The sequence below is a fragment of the Bombus bifarius genome, unplaced genomic scaffold (genome assembly GCF_011952205.1).
Source record: "Bombus bifarius isolate JDL3187 unplaced genomic scaffold, Bbif_JDL3187 scf7180000008265, whole genome shotgun sequence".
In the NCBI taxonomy this organism is placed as follows: Eukaryota; Metazoa; Arthropoda; class Insecta; order Hymenoptera; family Apidae; genus Bombus; species Bombus bifarius.
This window is the reverse complement of record NW_022884550.1, coordinates 220,311-240,673: the sequence shown is the minus strand read 5'-3', so window position 1 is coordinate 240,673 and position 20,363 is coordinate 220,311. Positions and strand designations below refer to the sequence as shown.

Sequence of the window (20,363 nt, the reverse complement as noted above, 5' to 3'; positions counted from 1 at the left end):
ATTAGATAGGTTATCATATATATATATATATACACACACACACGCGCGCGCGCGCACATATATATATAAATGTATGTATGTACGTACGTACGTACATATGTATGCATGTAAGCCTTTAAAATATAAGTTAAACATAATATGATTTAGAGGTCTTCATATATTTACAATCACTGTATAAACAATATATTTGATAAGTCGTAATTGTAAAAAAGATAAAGATATAGTAACAGTACAGAACTCATTTCATATAATGAGTAATGTTAATGAAGGATTTATTGCTGTCCATGTGGGTATGTTATTATTTACTTAAAACATATAAAATGAAACATCTGAGCACAAGTATAACAGAACTAAACAAATTGATCTTAATTAAATGAAATGTTTATATTTATAATATTATAATAATATATATTTTATTAGGAGCAGGACGACATTCAGAAGCTCTTAAAGAAAAATATCGGAAACTATGCCGTCAAGCATGCAAAGCTGTAAATTATTTTTACTTATATTTTAATATATTTTAATATATTATATGGTACAATCCTAGGCAATTTAATAAATAACAATATTTTTAAAGGGCATACAAAATTTAAAGGCTGGTGGTAGTTCATTAGATGCTGTGGTAGAAACTGTAATAGTATTAGAAAACTCTCCTTTAACCAATGCTGGATTTGGGTCAAATCTCACATTGGAAGGAGCAGTAGAATGTGATGCAAGTGTAATGGATGGTACTACATTACAATTTGGAGCAGTTGGTGCAGTTAGTGGAATAAAAAATCCTGTTTCATTGGCAAAACGACTTTGCGAATATCAGTCAATTAAAATTGCATATGGTAGGATTCCACCAAGGTAAATATTAAAAGCTGAGGTCAACTTGCAGTAAAGCAGCCAGAGTTTGATGGCATCTGTTCTAATTGCTTCATGTATATATATAAACAATAGCAAAAATAAAAAACATGAACAGCCTGAATAACTTTCAGAAAAATAAAAAATCTAAAGAAGAGGAAAAATGGAGAAAAGCTTTAGGAACTTAATAGCATTTATAAAAATACTTTAATATTCTTAATATAAATTGTTCATTAAGCTATACATATGTGTAATTTTTCATTGATATTTTAATTCTAAAACGGATTGCGTTTCAAGTTTGGCAATGTTGTTGTATGATGTAAAGCCATGATACCAAGAAATACATAAAAAGAAAGAACGTCTGTCTCATCTCCGTCTTTAATGTGACCTAAATAAATTTCTCTCTTTTAGTGACAATACATGATAAAACATAAATGTCAGTGTCTCCATTTTATATTAAAATCCTTCTTCAACTTGTCTATTTTTTGGATGATTTTTATTCTTTGAAGGTCTTATTCTTATTTTCAACTGCTTTTTATTCAACTGCTTATTCTTTTTATTTTTCCTACTGTTTATATATATAAAAAAATGATTAAAATAAATTTTACCAATAAGACACTTTTTCTATAAATTCAACAACGCCAATATTATAAAAATTTAAAATAAGAAATAAAAGTAAATTTATGATGTAATAATAATAATAATAATTTAAAAAAATTCATTTTATGATATCAGTTTTTTAGTTGGGAATGGTGCACATGTATGGGCACAAGAAATGGGAATACAAACATTACCACCAGAACAACTAATTTCAAGTATGTAACAATTAATTTAACACATTCGCTTATGATTTTTCTATAGTTATGTTTATAAATGTTAGCTATTTATAAACATACTGTTTTGTGTTTTATGTCTGGAGTAAAATATTGAAATATTATATATAATTCAGGATAATTATTATTCAGGGTGATAAAAAAGGAACTTTTAGGAACTTTTATTATATGAAAATTTAAATGTTTATGACAAATATTTTTTATATTTATATATATTCCCATTAATTTTAATTAATAAATTAATATTCTGTTATAATTTTTAGCAAAAGCACAGAAGATGTATAAACATTATAAAAGAAAAATAGAAAGTTCTGATATAGATGTTCACAAGGTAAATTACTTTTCAATATCTTTGTACATTATTATATAATCTTAAATTAATTTAATGGTTTAGTATACTAAACAAAGAATGGATACAGTTGGTGCAATATGTGTTGATAAAGAAGGAAATATTGCTGGAGCTTGTTCTAGTGGTGGTATTATTTTAAAATATCCAGGAAGAGTAGGGCAGGTACAACATTTTCTATTTTTTATTATCAGCATTGGTTGCAGATGTAATAATAATACTATTGAACTATGACATTAAGGCAGGAATGTGGGGATGTGGAACATGGGCATATAAAGACAAATATTCTATAGGAACAAGCACATCAGGCTGTGGCGAACATCTCATTCGCACTTTGCTAGCACGAACAACTGCAGAAGCTATATCACATAATTCTTGTCCTATTATCAACTTATACCATTCTATGAAAGCTGATTTTATTGGTGAAAACTCGTAACTACTTTATCAATATCTTCCAGTGCCAACAAATCTTTTATATTAGAAAGAATAAACTAAAGGTTATTATAAATAAAGAAAAATTTCTTTCAGATTCGAAATTTTTATGTGGACTTGAACAGAAACTTGGAGGTGTTATTGCTATTCGATATGCAGCCCAAGAAGGAGTAGGAGATTTCCTTTGGAGTCATTCTACAAATTCAATGATAATAGGTTACATGAATTCAAATGAACAAACACCAATGGTATGATTGGTTATTATTCAAAATAAAAAGAGATGTAAATATTATATTTATAATTTTTCAGAGTCATATGGCTGTTCTCCCATCTCATGAAGTTGGCAAGAAAGCAACTGTCGAAGGAATCTGTTTCAAAATTACATAACATGTTAATGGATTTATGATTCATGTTAAATTATGTTATTACATAAAAAATAATATACAATAATGTCAATATGTAGGTTTTTTTATAAAATGTAAATTATTTCTTACTTTCATGTAGCATACAAAAAAATCTGTTCAAAGCTGGTTAATAAAGTAGTTTTTCATACATAATATTACATAATATTATATAATATTACATACCTACCTCATACATATTATAAGCAATTTTAGATATACAAAAAAAAGAACTTATTTTATGAAGTATAACGTATATGTTTAATGCTGTAATAAAAAATATAAGTTAAAAGATGATAATTAAAAAAGAAGATAAAGAAAGAAACAATTAACAAAGAACAATAAAAATAATTGTCATATATCTTTTAGAAATATGATCCAATGCCTAACACAATTTGTTTAACTTACAGTTTAAAAATAATTGTATAATGTAACAATTTTTCACTTAATAGGAGAGCATTTTTAGTATTTTCGTTGCGTCTGATAATAGCAAAAAATATATTGAATGATTGATATTATAAGCATCATCCGTTCTACATTTATATAGGTTTACGCACATAAAGATCAAAATAGGCGTTATACGTTGTACTTACATAATTCTTCTTTTATATTCTTATATACTTTTCTTTCTATTAACATTAAGATACGACATCTCATACATACATTAAATTAGTAAGAAATAAATGGTTAACACTTATGTTTTTTTATTCTTATAATCTATACGTATTTTGAGTTCTACTAATTTATTAATCAAAAGGTACAGCAATTTTTCTAGATATAAATATATATAAGATCAGATCACATAAAAAGAATATAAGATCAGTCGTTCCTTTTTGAAGAAATCCTGATATTTTCAAATTAATATATTTTTCGAAAACTCTAACTATCCTGGTTTCTAAAACCACGAATTTCTGTTTCAAATATTATCTACATATATAACTACATAACAATCACCAAATATACATCTACCTATCTATTATTGATATAATAAACTCAGACATGTTTCAATAAATTGTCTATTTCATACTAATTTCATATTTCATTTTTAAAATGCATTTGCAACTGTTCGTATAGTATCTTGTTTATAAATTATTTTAATATTAGAAAGATCTCTATTATTATATTTTAGAATGGATAAATGTTTATAAACTTCCAATATCGTTGAATCTTTTGAGTTTTTCGGGAAATATATCTTTGAATAAAACCGGATCTGCTCGGAATTCAACTGACTGTAACGGCATTGTGCCATAAATTGAAGAAAATCTATTTATACATTGTGTACGTTCTACCATATGTGTTAAATCTGCAGACAACATTTCAGTATTTGTGCATTCCGGGCATCGAAATTTCTTTTTTGGTGTCACCTATGATAATATTAAGTATTTAATATATTATTTATCTCAAATTAAAAAAATTGTAATACACTTACTTTTATGGGTGCTTTTCTTGTGATATTTGCTACTAAAAAATTCATGGCTATGTCCTCACAATTCATATGTTCATCAACCCATTCTTTTATATCACCGGGCATAGCAGTGGTATACATATAATTCCAATACTGAAATATTATTCAAAATATTAACATGATCTAATATATTGAGTTACAAATAGAATCTAAATTATACTTAATTTTCTTAGAAACTTATATCCGGAAACATAGGAATGCAGGAAATTTATGTTGGAAATATCTTTTTCAGGAAGGAATAACAAAGTCCAAGAGTTAAGAAATTATATTTCTGGGGTCTGAAATAGAAATATATTGGACTCTAAGTCTTTCTAATAAAATACGTGTTATATTACTTTATGATGAAATGCAGCTCCAGTTAAAACCATAGAAATACTATTAGTCCATTCACTTTCGTATTTCCAACAATTTGTTCCATTATCCCACATATGAATTCTAGATGGAAAACCAACTATTCGGTCTGGAAACTCTCTCCATACCTAATAATTACTCATATGTATTATTATTTTTACTTTTTTAATTTTATATAATTTTTTAAAAATTGACTTTTAAATGTAGTAGACATACCTCATAAGCAAATTCTACTTCATCAGCAGTTAACATAATAATATCATCATCTATTGATAGAACTGCTTCAGTTTCAATTTCATCATAAGGATAAAATCTGTTGGATAGTTTATTTTCCTTTGTTTGTATAACTTTTAATGGTTTATTTAACTTTGGCCATCTAGATGCTGTAATACATAAACAAAATTTTTAGAAACCATCAGACCAAAGAAACACATAAAATAATATTAATATAAAAAATAAAAATTTACAATGTGGAGGATCTTTCTGTTGATTATTCCATATAACTAGAACTTTAGACAAGCTTGGTACTTTAACAAGTTTATTAATTAAAAGAAATAACAATTCCAATCTGTCGTACGTCAGAATTACAGCAGTAAATCCTCGAGTTTTTGGCGCAGTAATTGGTAGAAACAGCGGAGACATAATATCCTACATTTATAATAAAATAATAGTTATAATCTGATTTATTAGTCACTTATTAATTATTATAGTTTATACTTTCTGTATGAGATGGTATATTCCAAAATGTATAATCTCTAGCTAAATGTGGAAATACACGATCTGCGAGTATTTCCAATGCAGTTTCTGTTATTTTTTCCACAGACATAAAATATTTTTCATAAAGCCATGCACCTTGTTCTTGAAGTTCTATAATTCGTTGTGGAGATATCTTTTTTAAAACTGATATTATTGATAAGATATCGACTTCACGTACAAATATAGCAGCCCTAAATAAAGAATATATTTATTTGTAACATCTTTTTAAAAACAGCTAATATATAATTAATTACCTCTTACCTACTCCAATCAATTATCCCATGATAAGGCATTGTAAGAGAATCAGCTATAATTATAGGTATAGAACCTGCTGCCATACATTCTAAAAGTGTGCTCTGGCCAAGTCTTGCACCTCGAATTACTAGACAAAATGTTGCTGTCTAACAGTAATAGATATAGTAAACAAATATTGTTTTAATTATAGCAGTCATTACAATCTTACATACTTGAAGCACATTAGGATACTTATAAACGTCTTCTCCTGCACACCGAATTGCACTGTTCATAGAACTATAATGCAAACATGTACCTAATATTAAGATATCCTTTGGCGACAGAGATTTAACTTCCAATAAATCTTGTTCAAATGCAGAATTAATGTTCATTTGAGATGAAATAACTAACCATGGTCTAGAATATATGTACATATTTATTATTTTAAATAAATAAAAGAGAATTTTTAAAAATATTTTATTACCTTATATTATTAGAATTTGGTTTAAGATTATCCACAAGAGAGCTATATACTGGTAAACTGATATCAAAATCAGATCTATATGTTAATGATGACATTCCTGCACCTGCAATCATTGCTTTTCCAATAGGTACATCAATGACTGTATTGTAATCAGGTACACTTCCAGGTACCATATTAAATATTAAATGATTTTCTCCATTATTCCAGCTGAAATATAAGCAATGAATTACAAATATCATACATTGTTTATTCAAATGTATATGAAATAAAATGAACCTTACAATGGCAATGCTTTCAAGGCTTGCGAAACTTCTTGTAATTTTAATCTATTTTGATTTAATGTATCAATTGAAGGAATGAAAATACATGCTTCATATGGATTTGGTGTATAAAATTTACTTGAAATAATAGTATTTAAAATTTGATAAAATTCTTTTGTTATTTGATTTGTTATAGGCCTTCCCAAGGAATCTACATACATTTTTGGGGGATAGACATATACTAAAAGTTTATTTCCTTGACTACCACAGCGATAAACATTAAAACAACTAAAGTATGTGCAAGAAATATTTGTAGTATCTGCCACTGGAAGATCTTCATCAATTACTTGAATTGGCAATGATTGTAAGTCGTTAAGAATAATAGCATTATATACAGAGCGTTTTTGTGTACTCCCAAATTTAAAGATATGATATGTAGTAATTAAAATTATAAACAATGTAAATATTAATAAACATACAACAAAAACATTGTGATAGTGATAAGAAATTCTATTCACTTTATGTGACATTCTTGTTGATAATACCATATTGTTTGGTATTACCACTATAAACTCACTAATTTAAGATAGTTTAAGGTTTTTTATCATATAAGGCGTCATTTTTTGTAATTATCCTAACATTTATAAATTCAAATATTGATACATTAAACAATTAACTATTTAACCCACTAATTTTATCAGTTCAATCGGCTTTCTATCAATATAATAGTATTTCTATTATCTCTTCTTAAATAATTTTATATTTACACATACACGCGTGCGTACATGCCAATATAAATTGTTTTTGAGGTTATATTTTCGAATACTCGTTTACATTTGGTGCATAATTATTTTTAAAAAATTAATATCGTAGACTCTATACTAATCTATGAATAATATACTACATCTCATATGTAAAAATATTAATAACTTTTCGTGCATGATTTCATCACAAATTAACAGTACAAAAATGAATTAAATTTCATATATAGAATGTATACATATAGTATATGATATCAAAAACAATATCGTGCAATGTAGTGCATAGAAAATGTATTAACGAATTTTATATATTATTTTCTTAGTACATATAAAACGAAAACATAATCCAAACTTAATCCGATACTCATAATTCAAAATGCCGCTGCAAAATGGCCGAAACCCACGTGCATTTGCGATAGTGAAGCCATTCATTGGACGAATCATGAATAGAAGCTAACACGATGTCAAAGTAATCTGTCAAATATACTAAAAACGCTCAGCTTTACATACGCATAATTTTTAAACCGCTGAAAAAGGAAATAATTTTATTTCCACTGAGGCGAAGTTCATTCCAATAATTTTATTTCTATTAAACCGGAGTTCAGTTAAAATGAATCCTTTAACGTGAGTATTTTTATAATATATTTGAATATAAATGTACTTATTTAATTTAAAAGAAGGCATAACTTTATTTGTACATATTTTTAGAAACGTAAAAAATATAAAAAAGCTTGGAGAACAAGAATTAGTAAGTAATAGGAGTACGTCTTGGCATGATCAATATGGAGATAGTGCTTGGATCTTTATCGGTGGATTACCATATGATTTAACAGAAGGTGATGTTATAACAGTATTTTCTCAGTAAGTTTTAAACATTCAAGGTAATTTATAAATTTCTGTTTAATAAATGTTAACTGTAATTATTGTTATTATAGATACGGAGAAGTAGTAAATATAAATTTAATAAGGGATAAAAATACAGGAAAACAGAAGGGATATGGTTTTTTATGCTATGAAAATCAAAAAAGTACAGTATTAGCTGTTGATAACTTAAATGGTATTAAGGTAGAAACATTTCTGAAATAAATTATTTTGTATTAAGTTCTTCAATAACATTATAACATGAAACAAAAATTATATTGATTAACTTTAATAACAATTCTACATTTCAGATTTTAGGCAGAACAATAAGAGTTGATCATGTAGCAAATTATAAAGCACCGAAAGATTCAAAAAATGTTGACGAAGAGACTAAACGGTTAAGAAAAGAAGGTTGTGCTCCAAAAAATATATAGTAAAAATTGTGATAATTGGCATATCATTACTAGATTGCTGTTATTTATGCATTGACACTAAATGGAAATGTGCAAAAATGAACAAGACAATGAGTATAAATGTACAAATATATGAAATATAAAAAGTAAAATATATATTACAAGATATTTAGAACAGAAAATGTATTTTTATTGACATTTAGATGTGATATCATCATTGACATTGACATATATCAGTGTCAATATGAAAATATAAATTTGCATAAACATCTGCAATCTAGTCATTACTTTTAGTACAAATGAAATCCGTATAAAATATTAAAATATAATTGTATATATTAAACCTTTGTAAAAGTATTTAAATATTATTTTTAAAACAAATTGTAGTTAAAACAGTAATCTAGTTGCATTTAAATATGGACTTAATGAACAACGCCAATTTCGTTAATATTTTGTATTTTTATGAGTTCTATAATCTTCTCATACACACACGCACACATTTCAATTGTTAATAATTTAAATATAAAAATAAATATATTCAAAATTGTAAGTAAAACTGTTAATTTTATTTTTATAATATAGTCATTTTAAAATATCTAAATTAGTTCTGAAGTACATATACACTATAGAAACATCAAACAATAATTGACTTAGACAAATGAGAATCTATAGACTATAAAATCATTTAATATCGTCCTTCGCATTTTAGTTCTATAGATCAAGTAATAATAACATAATATCAAATTGCATTCTCCCACTAAAAAATTATTTTGTAATATTATATAATTTGCGCAATTTTTCGTGTACAATGTATTATAAAATCGAAGTAAAGATTTTAATTTGTAGAAAATCGTATGAATTTGCATTACTCGTTGATTATAAATTAGAAAAAGTATAGTTGCTCATAATAGTAATACGATGAAGAAAGTCGAGAATCCGATTACTATAGTACTGATAGATATGTTGTGATTATTATATTTTGCTTATCAATAATTACAAATAAAAAATTTAAATAATCTTCGTCTAAATAAGCAATTTTTTATGAAATCATATTCTTTGAGTAGAATGATATCAGGATGAACCAAATTCACTCATCCATTTTTCATATTTTTCTAAATCTTCTTGAGAAACACTCTTATTACACCTTTCCACAGCTTCATCAAAATCTGCAGCAGATACAGGTAAATCTAGTTCTTCTTTTGGTAATTGTCTAATTTGATCAGGTTTTAAACCTGCAATTTTTTTCCGCATCGACATCATGGACGCATCTCTGTACATAAATATGCTCCAAATGTACGTGTATATTACACATATAAAATTTTATATATATTAAATATTTTTGTTTACCTGCAAACGTTTGTAATATCTGCTCCAGAGTAACCTTCTAATTTTTTTGCAATATCTGCTAAATCTACAGATAAATCTACTTTTACTTCTCGTAGGTTAATTTTTAACAGTGCTTCTCTACCTTCACCTGTGTATTCCAATTTTTTGTTAGAAAATTAATGTATACATCACATAAATTACTCCTATGAAATTCCAATTAACTTACGATTTGGTAACGGAATATAAATACGCTTTTCTAATCGTCTTCGAAGAGCTTCATCAATATCCCATGGAAAGTTTGTTGCTGCTAACACCATTACAACTTTACTTGGATCTTCACTAGAAAATACATTCTATTTTATAAACAATTCATATAAATAAAAAATTATATATAGAATTATTCTACCTATTGGAACTTATACCATCCATTTGTACCAGAAGTTCAGATTTTACTCGTCGTGAAGCTTCATGTTCAGACTCAGATCCTCTTCTAGAGCAGAGAGAGTCAATTTCGTCAATGAAGATTGTGCTAGGTGCATAAAATCTGGCCTGCATAAAAGTACGTATAATGATTAAAAAGTAGTTAAAAATATTTTTTGCTTAAATACATTCACTGTTTTACTAAACAATATATCATTTCACTGTTGATAATAATTACCATTTCAAAAAGTAGACGAACAAGTTTTTCAGATTCTCCCCTATACTTTGAAGTTAGAGTGGAAGATGATACATTAAAAAATGTTGTTCCACATTCAGTGGCTACTGCTTTTGCTAACATTGTTTTTCCAGTTCCTGGTGGACCAACCATAAGTACTCCTTTCCAAGGGCGACGAATTCCCTGAAAATATAAACCATATTTTATTATGAGAAATATCGAATATACAAGATTGGTATATATACCTTAAAGAAATCTGGCATCCACATTGGAAGAACAACAGCTTCTTCCAACAATCGTTTTGCTTCATGCAAGTCAGCTATATCGTCCCAATGAATATTTGGATTTTTTTGAACAATATCTCTTTCTGTAACATTTATATGAATATATACCAATTTTACATTAAGACTGTTATTATACTATTATATATATTACCTAATAAATCAACCAAATCTCTATCATTTCCAGATGGTTCAAATTTGCGTTCCTCTACTTCCACATCTACTTTTTCAGTTTCCAATTTCTCCTGAAAATATTATTTATAATATCATGTTGTATATATGGAAATAATTGACTAAAAAAATATAAAAACGTAAGTTACTTTGTTTATGTCATCCTTTCTTGATGTTTTTCTCTCATCTTTTTTAGCAATTTTGGCATCTGTTCTTTTCCCAGTGGTTACAGATCTTCGTACATTTGTCCGATTTTGTTGTTGCTTTGGTTGATTTTTCAGTGGTCTAATATTTCTATGTGAACATAATTTAATAGTATCAATATAATGTAATTTTCTTTGGTTGAAACTTGTTTTTTACAATAAATATATCTAAATATAAAATTACTTTTGCTCAGCAGGTGTTAAAGGTGGCCATACATCTGGATCTCTTGCTGGTGTTTGATTCCATGAACTATCTGAATTATTATAGGTCCATAAAGTTGGATCTCTTGTTGGCTCCTCAAATGATAAACATGAAGTACCTAAATGTTTGTTTCACATTTTTATTACTTTATTGTACATATCCTTATTACAAGTTTTTTATAAATAATCATACCCAGTAATCTTTCTCCATGCGTATCGACTTTGAAAAGTTGTAAGGTATTTGAAGTTGCTTTTACTTTTTCAAATTCTTGAACAATTTGATGTTGCACAAGTTGCCATTTAGCTTTCCGTGTGACATCTGCAATGCTTGCAAGCAACCGATGAATCTGTTGAACAACACCTTGGTAATAAACTCCAGATGTATCATAGTTTCCAGTCAAAGCCATTTCACGAGCCAGTTTGGTATTTTCACAAATTTCATTGATTGAAACTGCCATGATTTTTTTAAAATGCATATATATATATGAACCTGTATGTACACAAATATTTACAATAAAAATGATAAAATCTCAAACAAGAAATGATATATTTAGGCTTAATTTAGTTCAATATTCTTAAGATCAATTCAAGATAAATTATTTGAAAACATTACATTAACACTAATATTAATATACAAAAATAATTGTCTACTTTATTATATCATTGCATCAAAACCTTTAATATAAATAAATGTTAGCAATTAGCATGTTCCAATGAAGTAAAATATATTATAAATTTCAAATACAATAAATTAATTTTTTAATTACTAAACAGAAACAAAACCAATACTACAATATTTGTTGTTCCTCTAGATAATTATAATATTACATCTAAATATGTATGTATGTAAGTCAAATTGCTTTTATATGAAACGATCTTTTAAAATATTAAAACTATTATCGTAAATATCGAACCTATCTCAGAATGAATACTATGAACTCAGATCCGAAAAATAATGTAACTCGTGATTAGCATGCCGTAAATTAGTAAAAATAATTGAATTATCGTACAATTATTAAAAAATCCTACTAGTTACAAACAACACAGTTATTTGCCATATAATTTACTCGAATTTGTTGAAACGGTCGCCATATTATCATTTAGAAATCGCGGTATTTTTTAAATTCTTGTCTTTCACTCAAAACTTTATTAATAATTAACGTATCTCCTCAGCATTTCATTATTCTAGTTTCTCTACTTAAATTTTGAAGTATAAATGCATTTTAATTAAAACTTTATTCTAATACACAATGTAATATGAAAATCGATACTATAATTACGCAGAAACTCTAAATCAAGAAGAAAAATTTTAAATGGTGAGGATATAAACACAATGAAAAATAACTAAAAATGAAAGAACGTCGTATGTGAACTGTGTAGGTTATCATGCGCGGTTATACGGAATTGTATATCTTTTATGATATCATAGACAAATAAGAACGATACACATACGTATATCAATATTGTTATATATTTTATAATAGTGTTCGTAATAATTATATTACGTATGATTTTGTATCAACAAAAAGACAAATTTTGAATTACTAACGAAGTAGAAGATATAAAGACTTTTCAAATGCAGGACATCTCTGATGATTGTACAGGTTGGTATTATGTAAAATTATCTAAATAGTATTAATTTCATTTCTATATTTTACATAATTACTTTAATAAGTATTTCTCACGTGTTAGATATGAGATTATTACCAATGAATGAAGTGCTCAAACCACTAGCTTGGTTAAAAGGAACATGGAGAACTAAAAGTCCTGGAGCTGGTAAATATCCAACAATTCAACCGTTCAGATATTGCGAAGAGATGTCCTTCTCTTCTATCGGTCAACCAATGTTAAATTATTCTGCACTAAGTTGGAAGCCTGATGAAAAAACTCCAATGCATTATGAAGTTGGATTTTTGAAAATAATACCTGATACAAATAAAGTTTATATGCTGCTGTCTCATAACTTTGGTGTAACAACAATAGAAGAAGGAGTTGTTGAAGATAAAATCATTAAATTGAAAACTACTCATATAGGAAGACCAACAGAAGGAACAAGAAGACCTATAGTACTGGAGGTATAATTATTTACTTAAAAATTAATTTATTAAAAGAATAACATATGATTAATCATTATTTTAAACAGCTTCGAAGACAATTTGCTCTTGTTGGAGACTGTTTAGAACATACATTATATATGGCTACAGAAGACACAAAATTGCAAGAACATTTACATGCAGTTTATATTAAAAAATGCGAAACTGACCCATGAAACTATACAATATAATTATATTAAACTGTACAATATGATATTGATATATATATATATATATATATATCATATTGTATTTCAGTACAAAATATTTAAAAAAGAAACAAAAGTGTAATAGTATGTAATAGTCTGTGTACACAATCACAATAGATGTTATGTGATATAAAATTGAGGTTCAATAATATAGTAATTGTAGTGGTATTATAATTATAGAAGCATTTTATGAAAAATATGTACGTCAATTTTATTGGTATTATATTAAATAAAACTATTTTTAAACAATAAAGTTTTCAAAGAGTGAAAAGCTGTAGTAAAATGATGAGTAACATTTAAAATAGATATGTATATACATATATGGATGACCTTAACAAAAGTGTATGAAACTTTTTATTTATTTGTAAATATTATTTTAAACAAAGAAATATTTTAATTTTTTATAAGTACTATGTCAAAATATAATTTTGTATAGACATATATATTTTATTATTGCGTGTATTAGAGCGGGAGTAGGGACAACACCTGCGTGTTTATCTGCTGTAGCATCCCCTATCCTACCATTGCACGACGTCAAATACGACAGTTGTTCGTAGTGCCGAACCAAAGAAGGATCGTTACAACTATTCTTGTTATGATTGTTCGAAATAAAATGAGCTCATATTACGTAGTAATATGTAACATATTCTTTCAAGTATTATTTAATGAATTTAGTGACTATTCGTCTTAGTTATTCAATCAATAAATAGCTTTACGAAGTAGCGAGATAAATATCCACTATTTACAAATGTAATGTCTATTTATTACATATTATATAGTTATAGAGTGTTTATCACTTTTGCAAAGTATTATATTCTCTGTAAATGATGTTTACAAAAATATTAGTTTTATTAAAATTTTTCGTAGCATGCGCCAAGTATCGAACGTCGATACAATCGATAACTTTGAACTATCAATTAGTTTCAAGTTAAATTGTACATTGTTATCAATCATGACATCGTTTTATGACAATTATGATTATTATAAAAAAATGCTGGAACTACAGGAAAAATTACGAAAAAGGTAAATAAATATAGACTCTTTTTGAAACAGTGGTCTGTAGTAAAATTGTTAAGTATGAGCATGTTATTTTTAAATCTATAGACAAGTCATTGTATATGTTTGTAAACAACTGTTACAGTGAAGAGGAGAGAATAAGATTAGAAGAGAGATTTAAAATACTCGTACAAGAATCTCGTAATAGGTGAGTGTTTAAAAGAAAGTTATTTATTTAAAAGTATTATTCTTCAATTTCTTATTTCTACATACGTATATTTTATACAGATTTTCCTAAATTCTTAAAGTAGTAAATTGATTTATTGCGTTTACTATATATGCTATTGAAAAGTGATTAAGAATATGTTTAGACATACACATACATTGGCAAGTAGCTGTTGTTATTGATTTTATTTCCGTTTTACGTAATAATAACACGATAGAATTTCGGAGATTATGTATTGATTTAGAAGCGACCTAGTTTTGAGAAATGTCACAATCAATACTAACTTTGTCTTTCAATTGATTTGGAATATAAATTCCTTATTCTTTGTGTTTACGTTTTCTACTTTAACACTTATTCCTTAACTTAACCTATGTATGTAAACATTGATCGAATATAGTAATACAGGGTTTGTAAGATTTGCATAAACATTCTCTTAATTTGGCACTGGAGCCTTCATATTTTGATATACATACTTGTACACAATTATACATATATATTTTGCCAATGTCATGCAATGTCCTTCGATTATGCGGACACATTCGACAAACTATGCTATATAAGATATGATTAACAAAAATGAAAGATCTTTTTGCTTACGATTATTCATTTTTTACTCTGGTAATATTCTTTAAAATGGATTCCTTTTTTTTAAAGAAATGGGAATTTTATTTTGAAAAAATTATGAAATCATTGATATTTCAGGCATGATGCGTGTATAAATCGATTGCGTTTAAGATATATAGAGTTTTTAGAAGAACAACGTACAAGAGATGAAAGAAATCATAAACTTCTTGAAGCATTGGATAGAGTAGATAATAGCCTTGCATTGATGACTGCAAAAACAGATAGACTTAATGTTCTTAGAGTGAGTTTCTTTATCTTCTACAATCTAAAATTAAAAAACTCATCATTCTACATATATATGTTATAGTTATACCCGAGACATTAAATAATTTCTCGTAATTTACATGTGTTTCGTTTTCATAGATTATTATGTATTGGTTAAATAAAAGATTTTTATGCAAGTTAATTCATATGGACTAAGATCATACATTTTGTTTTTCTTTGAAAGCACTTGCAAGTACAATGCACATCAACTAACATTAATGCACAGCATGTGACTGTATAAATATGAAATACTTTGAAATAAGATGTGTGCGATTCGAAATACATACTGCAATGTAGAATATCTCGTTATTTTTCAGAAACAATATGAAGCTTATCTTCGTCGTATTTATACAGTCCCTAGCCCGTCGACGAATATTAATGATGACGGCAATGTAACGAATCAAGGTGAAGATAGGTATTTAAGGAGAGATGTCACCGTGGAACAAATCTCCCCCGAAGTAGAAAATACTTTATCGCCTCGGTTGCTGCGGTTGAACGGTCAAAAGAACCGATCGATTTCTCCAACTGCATCGAAATTAGCTAAATCAGCCCAAAATATGGCCTGCCACTATTATCAACGAAATAATGCGCAATCAATAACTTTAAATCAGCAGATAAACAACAAGAATATTTTACGATCGTATTCATCGATTCCACAAGATAACGAATCGATACAACAACCAACAACGCAGGACATATCGCCACAAAATTTTCAACAAAAGCGATCGTATGTTCAAATTGATCCAAATTTACACATTCCGTATGTGTCACCAGGTCGATCGTGTTCGTTGAATCAACAAACTACTTCGCATTTTAACTGCAGCAAACCCTTGTTGGAACGAATGGAAATACCTCAAAATATGTCGCAGTTTATGGTTCCAGAACGTACCGACTGTAGCATGTCGCAGTATAAGTTGTTGGATGTGTCTCCAAATCGATTTGCTCCGATGACTCTACATTATGTTCATTCATCATCAGTTGCGCAACCTTTTCAACGAAAAAGTAATAGAGCATTGTTACATGATACGGAAACACAGACAAGAAGCGTCGATATATCCCCGAGTGAAATATCTTCAGTTTATAGGACTATGCCAGTGTCTGAGGAACGAAACCTGTGCGGTATGTCTTCGCTAAACAAATCTCCAATTTTATCAAAACAAACTTCTCCGCGTTACTTTGATTATTCTTGGAGGAAACCTGATCATTTCAAATCAAAGCACAAATCTGTTAGCGGTACTTCCGTGCGCCCGCTAACTACTTCCGACGTCGACAATATGATAAGACGATACAAATGTTTTACCCCAGAAACTTCCACTAATGCGAGGCTGTCGATGGGTGCCAGACAATCCGCCGAAGAAGACGAAAGTAGAACAGCAACGATCGTAGAGAACGAGTTGGATAGGTACATCGATAAAATTCGGAAACTTCATCGGGACCTTGATGCGCAAAGTTTAGAGGAAATCGATCAGGAGCAGACTATGGGCGATAATATGCTTAACGCTTCTTTGTCCGATGATAATTTGTCGGAGATTCTTCCTGGCGAAGATCAATTTAAAGAAAATCTTCCTAAAAAAATTGAGAAGGTTTTAGCATTGGCGGATGATCTTGCGTCTAGATCGGCGGATCTGAACGTTGCCAACGAGCCTGGAAAAGAACGCATGGATAGAAATAGAAATGTCGATCTAGTTCAAACCACGAAGAGCGGCGCACCGACTTCAGAAAGGAACTACGTTGCATTTTCGGATACACGCAACGGCTGTAAAACATCGGTTACGCTTGCAAAAGACGAAATTAGCAGGGATATTATATTACAGGAGACAAAATTAGATCCACATCAATATATTGAAAATTCTAGGAAAGAGAATCTCAGCAATCTAAGTAACACACTGGAACATTATGAACGACAATTACCAAAAGTGGAAATAGATGACCACGTTGATTTCGCCGTTTCATCAAGTGATAAGGTTACGAAACAAGACACTAAGAGTATTATGCCCGAAAATATAGAAGGAGAAGAAAATAGTGAAAAAGACATAAATATTTATATGGCAGCCGAATCAAATCTTAATGAGTATTCGTTTGGTACTTTAGAAGAATTAGAACCATGGAATATGGATGTTTTACAGAAACGAATAAGAGAAGTAGATTTAACTAACGAAGCTAAAAATCAATTTGGTAAAACAAAAGTTGTTATTGATAGTCTAAATCAAGATGACGTAGAACAAATTGAATCTTCAAATGAAATTGAAACTATGGAAAGTAAAGAGGATAAGAAAGGTTCTAGCGAAGATTCGCATGGAAAAGATGTAGATTTGAATACTACGGAGGATGAACTAAAACAAAAAGGTACCGAGTGTCTTGTATCAAAAGAAGAGCTTACGAGTGAAGACGAAATAGAAGTAAGTGAGGCTTCTGCTTCACAAGACCAGAAAGAAGAATACAAAGATAATGGTTATACGAACAATGAGGCTGTTATTCAAAATATAAAACCAGCAGGAGATCAGACTGATGAACAGAATGAACCTAACTGTGAGCAAAAGCAAGCACCTAATGAAATTAATCCTATATCTGTTACAGCTCAAGATAATGAACAAGACGTAATGGTACAAGATTATGGCTATACTAATCAAAATTACTACGAAGATTCTAATCAAGTACAGAATTACACGCAAAATTATGAAGCAGAATATACTGGTTCGAACGAGGAATATAATTACGATCAAAATGCGTCGTATGAGAATAATCAAAGTGAAAATTACGATCAAAATATGTCGTATAACGCTGAACAAAAGCAAAATTACGATCCAAATGTTTCGTACGAAACTAATCAAGATGAAAATTACAATTCAAATGCATTATATGATACCAATGAAGAACAAAATTACGACCTAGGCTCATCATATAAAACCGGTCAAGATCAGAATTACGAACAAAACGTGTATGAGGATAATCAAAATCAAAATCAAGAATATCAAGAATATGTCAATCAGGAATATATGCAAGGTTCGAACGAGCAATACGGAGAATATGCAGGCGAACAATACGGTTCTGAAAATCAGTATGAACACGATACCAACATGCAGTACCAAGAAGACGCGAATCAACAATATGCGTACGATTATGATCAACAATACGAAACCAAGCAACAGAGTGACACCAATATAAATCAGTCCTTTGCATGTCCTGATTACGACTCTAATCGAGCGCAACTTATACAGGAAGAAGATAAGCAAAATCAAGAACATAAAGAATTACAAGAAGAGGCAAAATATGAAGAAGCAGAGGGAAAAGTTGATACAGCCCAGGGCAAAAATGAAGTATTATCTTCTGAGAATGGGACGAAGAAAAAGAAAGATGTAATCAAATCTTTATTGGATTCTGATACAGACAGCACTATCGAAAGGAACGTTTCAAATACGGAAAGTGATTTTGATTTTAATTGAAACGCCACAAATTGAGAGGAAATCTGTATAAAATGTATTTGACATTCCAAGCAAGATATTTCCTTCTTATTTCTTAACGCACATCTATGTGATATACGCTTAGATTATATTCGACAATGTAAGTTTAGTGTAATGTAACAAAATCACGTAGGGATCTCTCAACCAAAAAAAAGAAAAAAAGAAGAATATTCCTATTTGTTCTTTTGTTGTTATTTCTGTTTGATATACACTTGCATTATCTTTATAACAGCCAAAGAACATGTATTTTTAGAACTTTTATCTCAAAACTATTAGCCGTAGTTTTAAAGTTTTAACATGAATAATATATATATATATATAAGTTTCGATATATAAATAGGTATCTACAAAATAATTAATCTTTCAAATTATAGCATTCGCCATTTGATAGAAATAGAGTTTAGAAATGTCAATGTTCCTTTATAATTACTAGAATTTGCGAATTTTTATGCATTCATAGGAAATTTGTAAGTGCAAACTTGCACAAAACGCACATATGATGAAATACATATAATATCCAAGGTATAGTGCTTTCTATAATACTTGGTAGGTAAAACGATTTTCCACCGAGACTCTGCTTTTTTAATTCTATTCTCAAAAATATGAATTTGCATAAGAATCCACAATTTAACGATTAGATATTTTTCCCAAACTTTATGCGATGTAATCTTTTAATATATTTAAAGGATGCACCAGTGATAGTGCGTCGCGAAATATGGATTTTCGCAGATCGACAGTCGCGAGTCTGCGCCAGTCGTGTGCCACTGTCGCGCCACTCGACCAATCGTGCCCATTGCCGTATGTTTCCTTTGTTTCTGCTACTTTTAAGGTTACAGGTGAAAAATTTTGTATTTTTCGAGTATTGGACTATTGGACACTAAACATATGTTTAATATTCCACAATCAACGATCTGATAGTTATTAAAACGATATATTTACTTTGAAATCAATCAATAGTAAACTGGGATACTTTTTTATTCATTAATGGGTTTGAATGTTTTAAAACAGTAGTCAATTTATTAAGTGTATTTTATCGTAAAAATTACTTGCTATTTCTGCGTATTTTGTAGGTTATGTGTTAATAAACAAGTAATGGTTACACTTACAAATGAGGTTATTTTATTATGGGCAATGAAAATGTGAAATTGTAGATACAGTTTCTGAAAAAGATTAATATACGCTTTAATGAAGATAAAATGTAACTACATTT

At 28.5% G+C, this 20,363-nt stretch overlaps 5 protein-coding genes across 10 annotated transcripts; 3 read left to right on the top strand and 2 right to left on the bottom strand.

Moving 5' to 3' along the window:
* The first annotated feature begins 93 nt into the window (after positions 1-93).
* On the top strand, positions 94-3,016 carry LOC117211964 (threonine aspartase 1-like). Of its 2 annotated transcripts, none has more exons than XM_033456356.1 (9): positions 94-290; positions 421-488; positions 578-849; positions 1,582-1,661; positions 1,943-2,010; positions 2,074-2,190; positions 2,267-2,447; positions 2,554-2,705; positions 2,767-3,016. In XM_033456356.1, exons 1-9 carry the CDS (start codon positions 251-253, stop codon positions 2,842-2,844), a joined length of 1,056 nt encoding a protein of 351 aa, XP_033312247.1. In that variant the 5' UTR covers positions 94-250; the 3' UTR covers positions 2,845-3,016. The 2 variants fall into 2 exon arrangements, 1 of the variants encoding a protein (XP_033312247.1); XR_004488370.1 differs by having other exon boundaries at positions 95-290; positions 2,267-2,457.
* Positions 3,017-3,326: 310 nt separating this feature from the next.
* Positions 3,327-7,305, bottom strand: LOC117211962 (exostosin-2). Of its 3 annotated transcripts, XM_033456351.1 has the most exons (10): positions 6,430-7,300; positions 6,149-6,355; positions 5,898-6,081; positions 5,692-5,831; positions 5,396-5,621; positions 5,142-5,322; positions 4,891-5,057; positions 4,659-4,802; positions 4,288-4,416; positions 3,327-4,222 (listed from the first exon to the last, which is right to left on the bottom strand). In XM_033456351.1, exons 1-10 carry the CDS (start codon positions 6,954-6,956, stop codon positions 4,001-4,003), a joined length of 2,127 nt encoding a protein of 708 aa, XP_033312242.1. In that variant the 5' UTR covers positions 6,957-7,300; the 3' UTR covers positions 3,327-4,000. The 3 variants fall into 3 exon arrangements, with proteins under 3 accessions (XP_033312242.1, XP_033312243.1, XP_033312244.1); XM_033456352.1 differs by lacking the exon at positions 4,659-4,802 and having other exon boundaries at positions 3,906-4,222; positions 6,430-7,304; XM_033456353.1 differs by lacking the exons at positions 3,327-4,222; positions 4,288-4,416 and adding an exon at positions 4,439-4,601 and having other exon boundaries at positions 6,430-7,305.
* Positions 7,306-7,594: 289 nt separating this feature from the next.
* On the top strand, positions 7,595-8,893 carry LOC117211965 (RNA-binding motif protein, X-linked 2-like). The gene is made up of 4 exons (XM_033456357.1): positions 7,595-7,793; positions 7,878-8,030; positions 8,105-8,234; positions 8,342-8,893. The coding sequence occupies exons 1-4, from the start codon at positions 7,780-7,782 to the stop codon at positions 8,462-8,464; spliced, it is 420 nt and encodes a 139-aa protein (XP_033312248.1). The 5' UTR covers positions 7,595-7,779; the 3' UTR covers positions 8,465-8,893.
* Positions 8,894-9,387: 494 nt separating this feature from the next.
* On the bottom strand, positions 9,388-12,384 carry LOC117211963 (katanin p60 ATPase-containing subunit A-like 1). The gene is made up of 11 exons (XM_033456354.1): positions 12,291-12,384; positions 11,474-11,770; positions 11,264-11,399; positions 11,026-11,170; positions 10,860-10,950; positions 10,670-10,791; positions 10,428-10,607; positions 10,176-10,318; positions 9,996-10,108; positions 9,791-9,917; positions 9,388-9,713 (listed from the first exon to the last, which is right to left on the bottom strand). Exons 2-11 carry the CDS (start codon positions 11,754-11,756, stop codon positions 9,515-9,517), a joined length of 1,539 nt encoding a protein of 512 aa, XP_033312245.1. The 5' UTR covers positions 11,757-11,770; positions 12,291-12,384; the 3' UTR covers positions 9,388-9,514.
* Positions 12,385-12,667: 283 nt separating this feature from the next.
* LOC117211959 (putative uncharacterized protein DDB_G0282133) lies at positions 12,668-19,669 on the top strand. Of its 3 annotated transcripts, XM_033456338.1 has the most exons (6): positions 12,668-12,884; positions 12,973-13,355; positions 13,424-13,516; positions 13,763-13,764; positions 15,507-15,669; positions 16,010-19,669. In XM_033456338.1, the coding sequence occupies exons 1-6, from the start codon at positions 12,857-12,859 to the stop codon at positions 19,133-19,135; spliced, it is 3,795 nt and encodes a 1,264-aa protein (XP_033312229.1). In that variant the 5' UTR covers positions 12,668-12,856; the 3' UTR covers positions 19,136-19,669. The 3 variants fall into 3 exon arrangements, with proteins under 3 accessions (XP_033312229.1, XP_033312227.1, XP_033312228.1); XM_033456336.1 differs by lacking the exons at positions 12,668-12,884; positions 12,973-13,355; positions 13,424-13,516; positions 13,763-13,764 and adding exons at positions 14,049-14,332; positions 14,450-14,605; positions 14,724-14,786; XM_033456337.1 differs by lacking the exons at positions 12,668-12,884; positions 12,973-13,355; positions 13,424-13,516; positions 13,763-13,764 and adding exons at positions 14,498-14,605; positions 14,687-14,786.
* Positions 19,670-20,363: the final 694 nt, after the last annotated feature.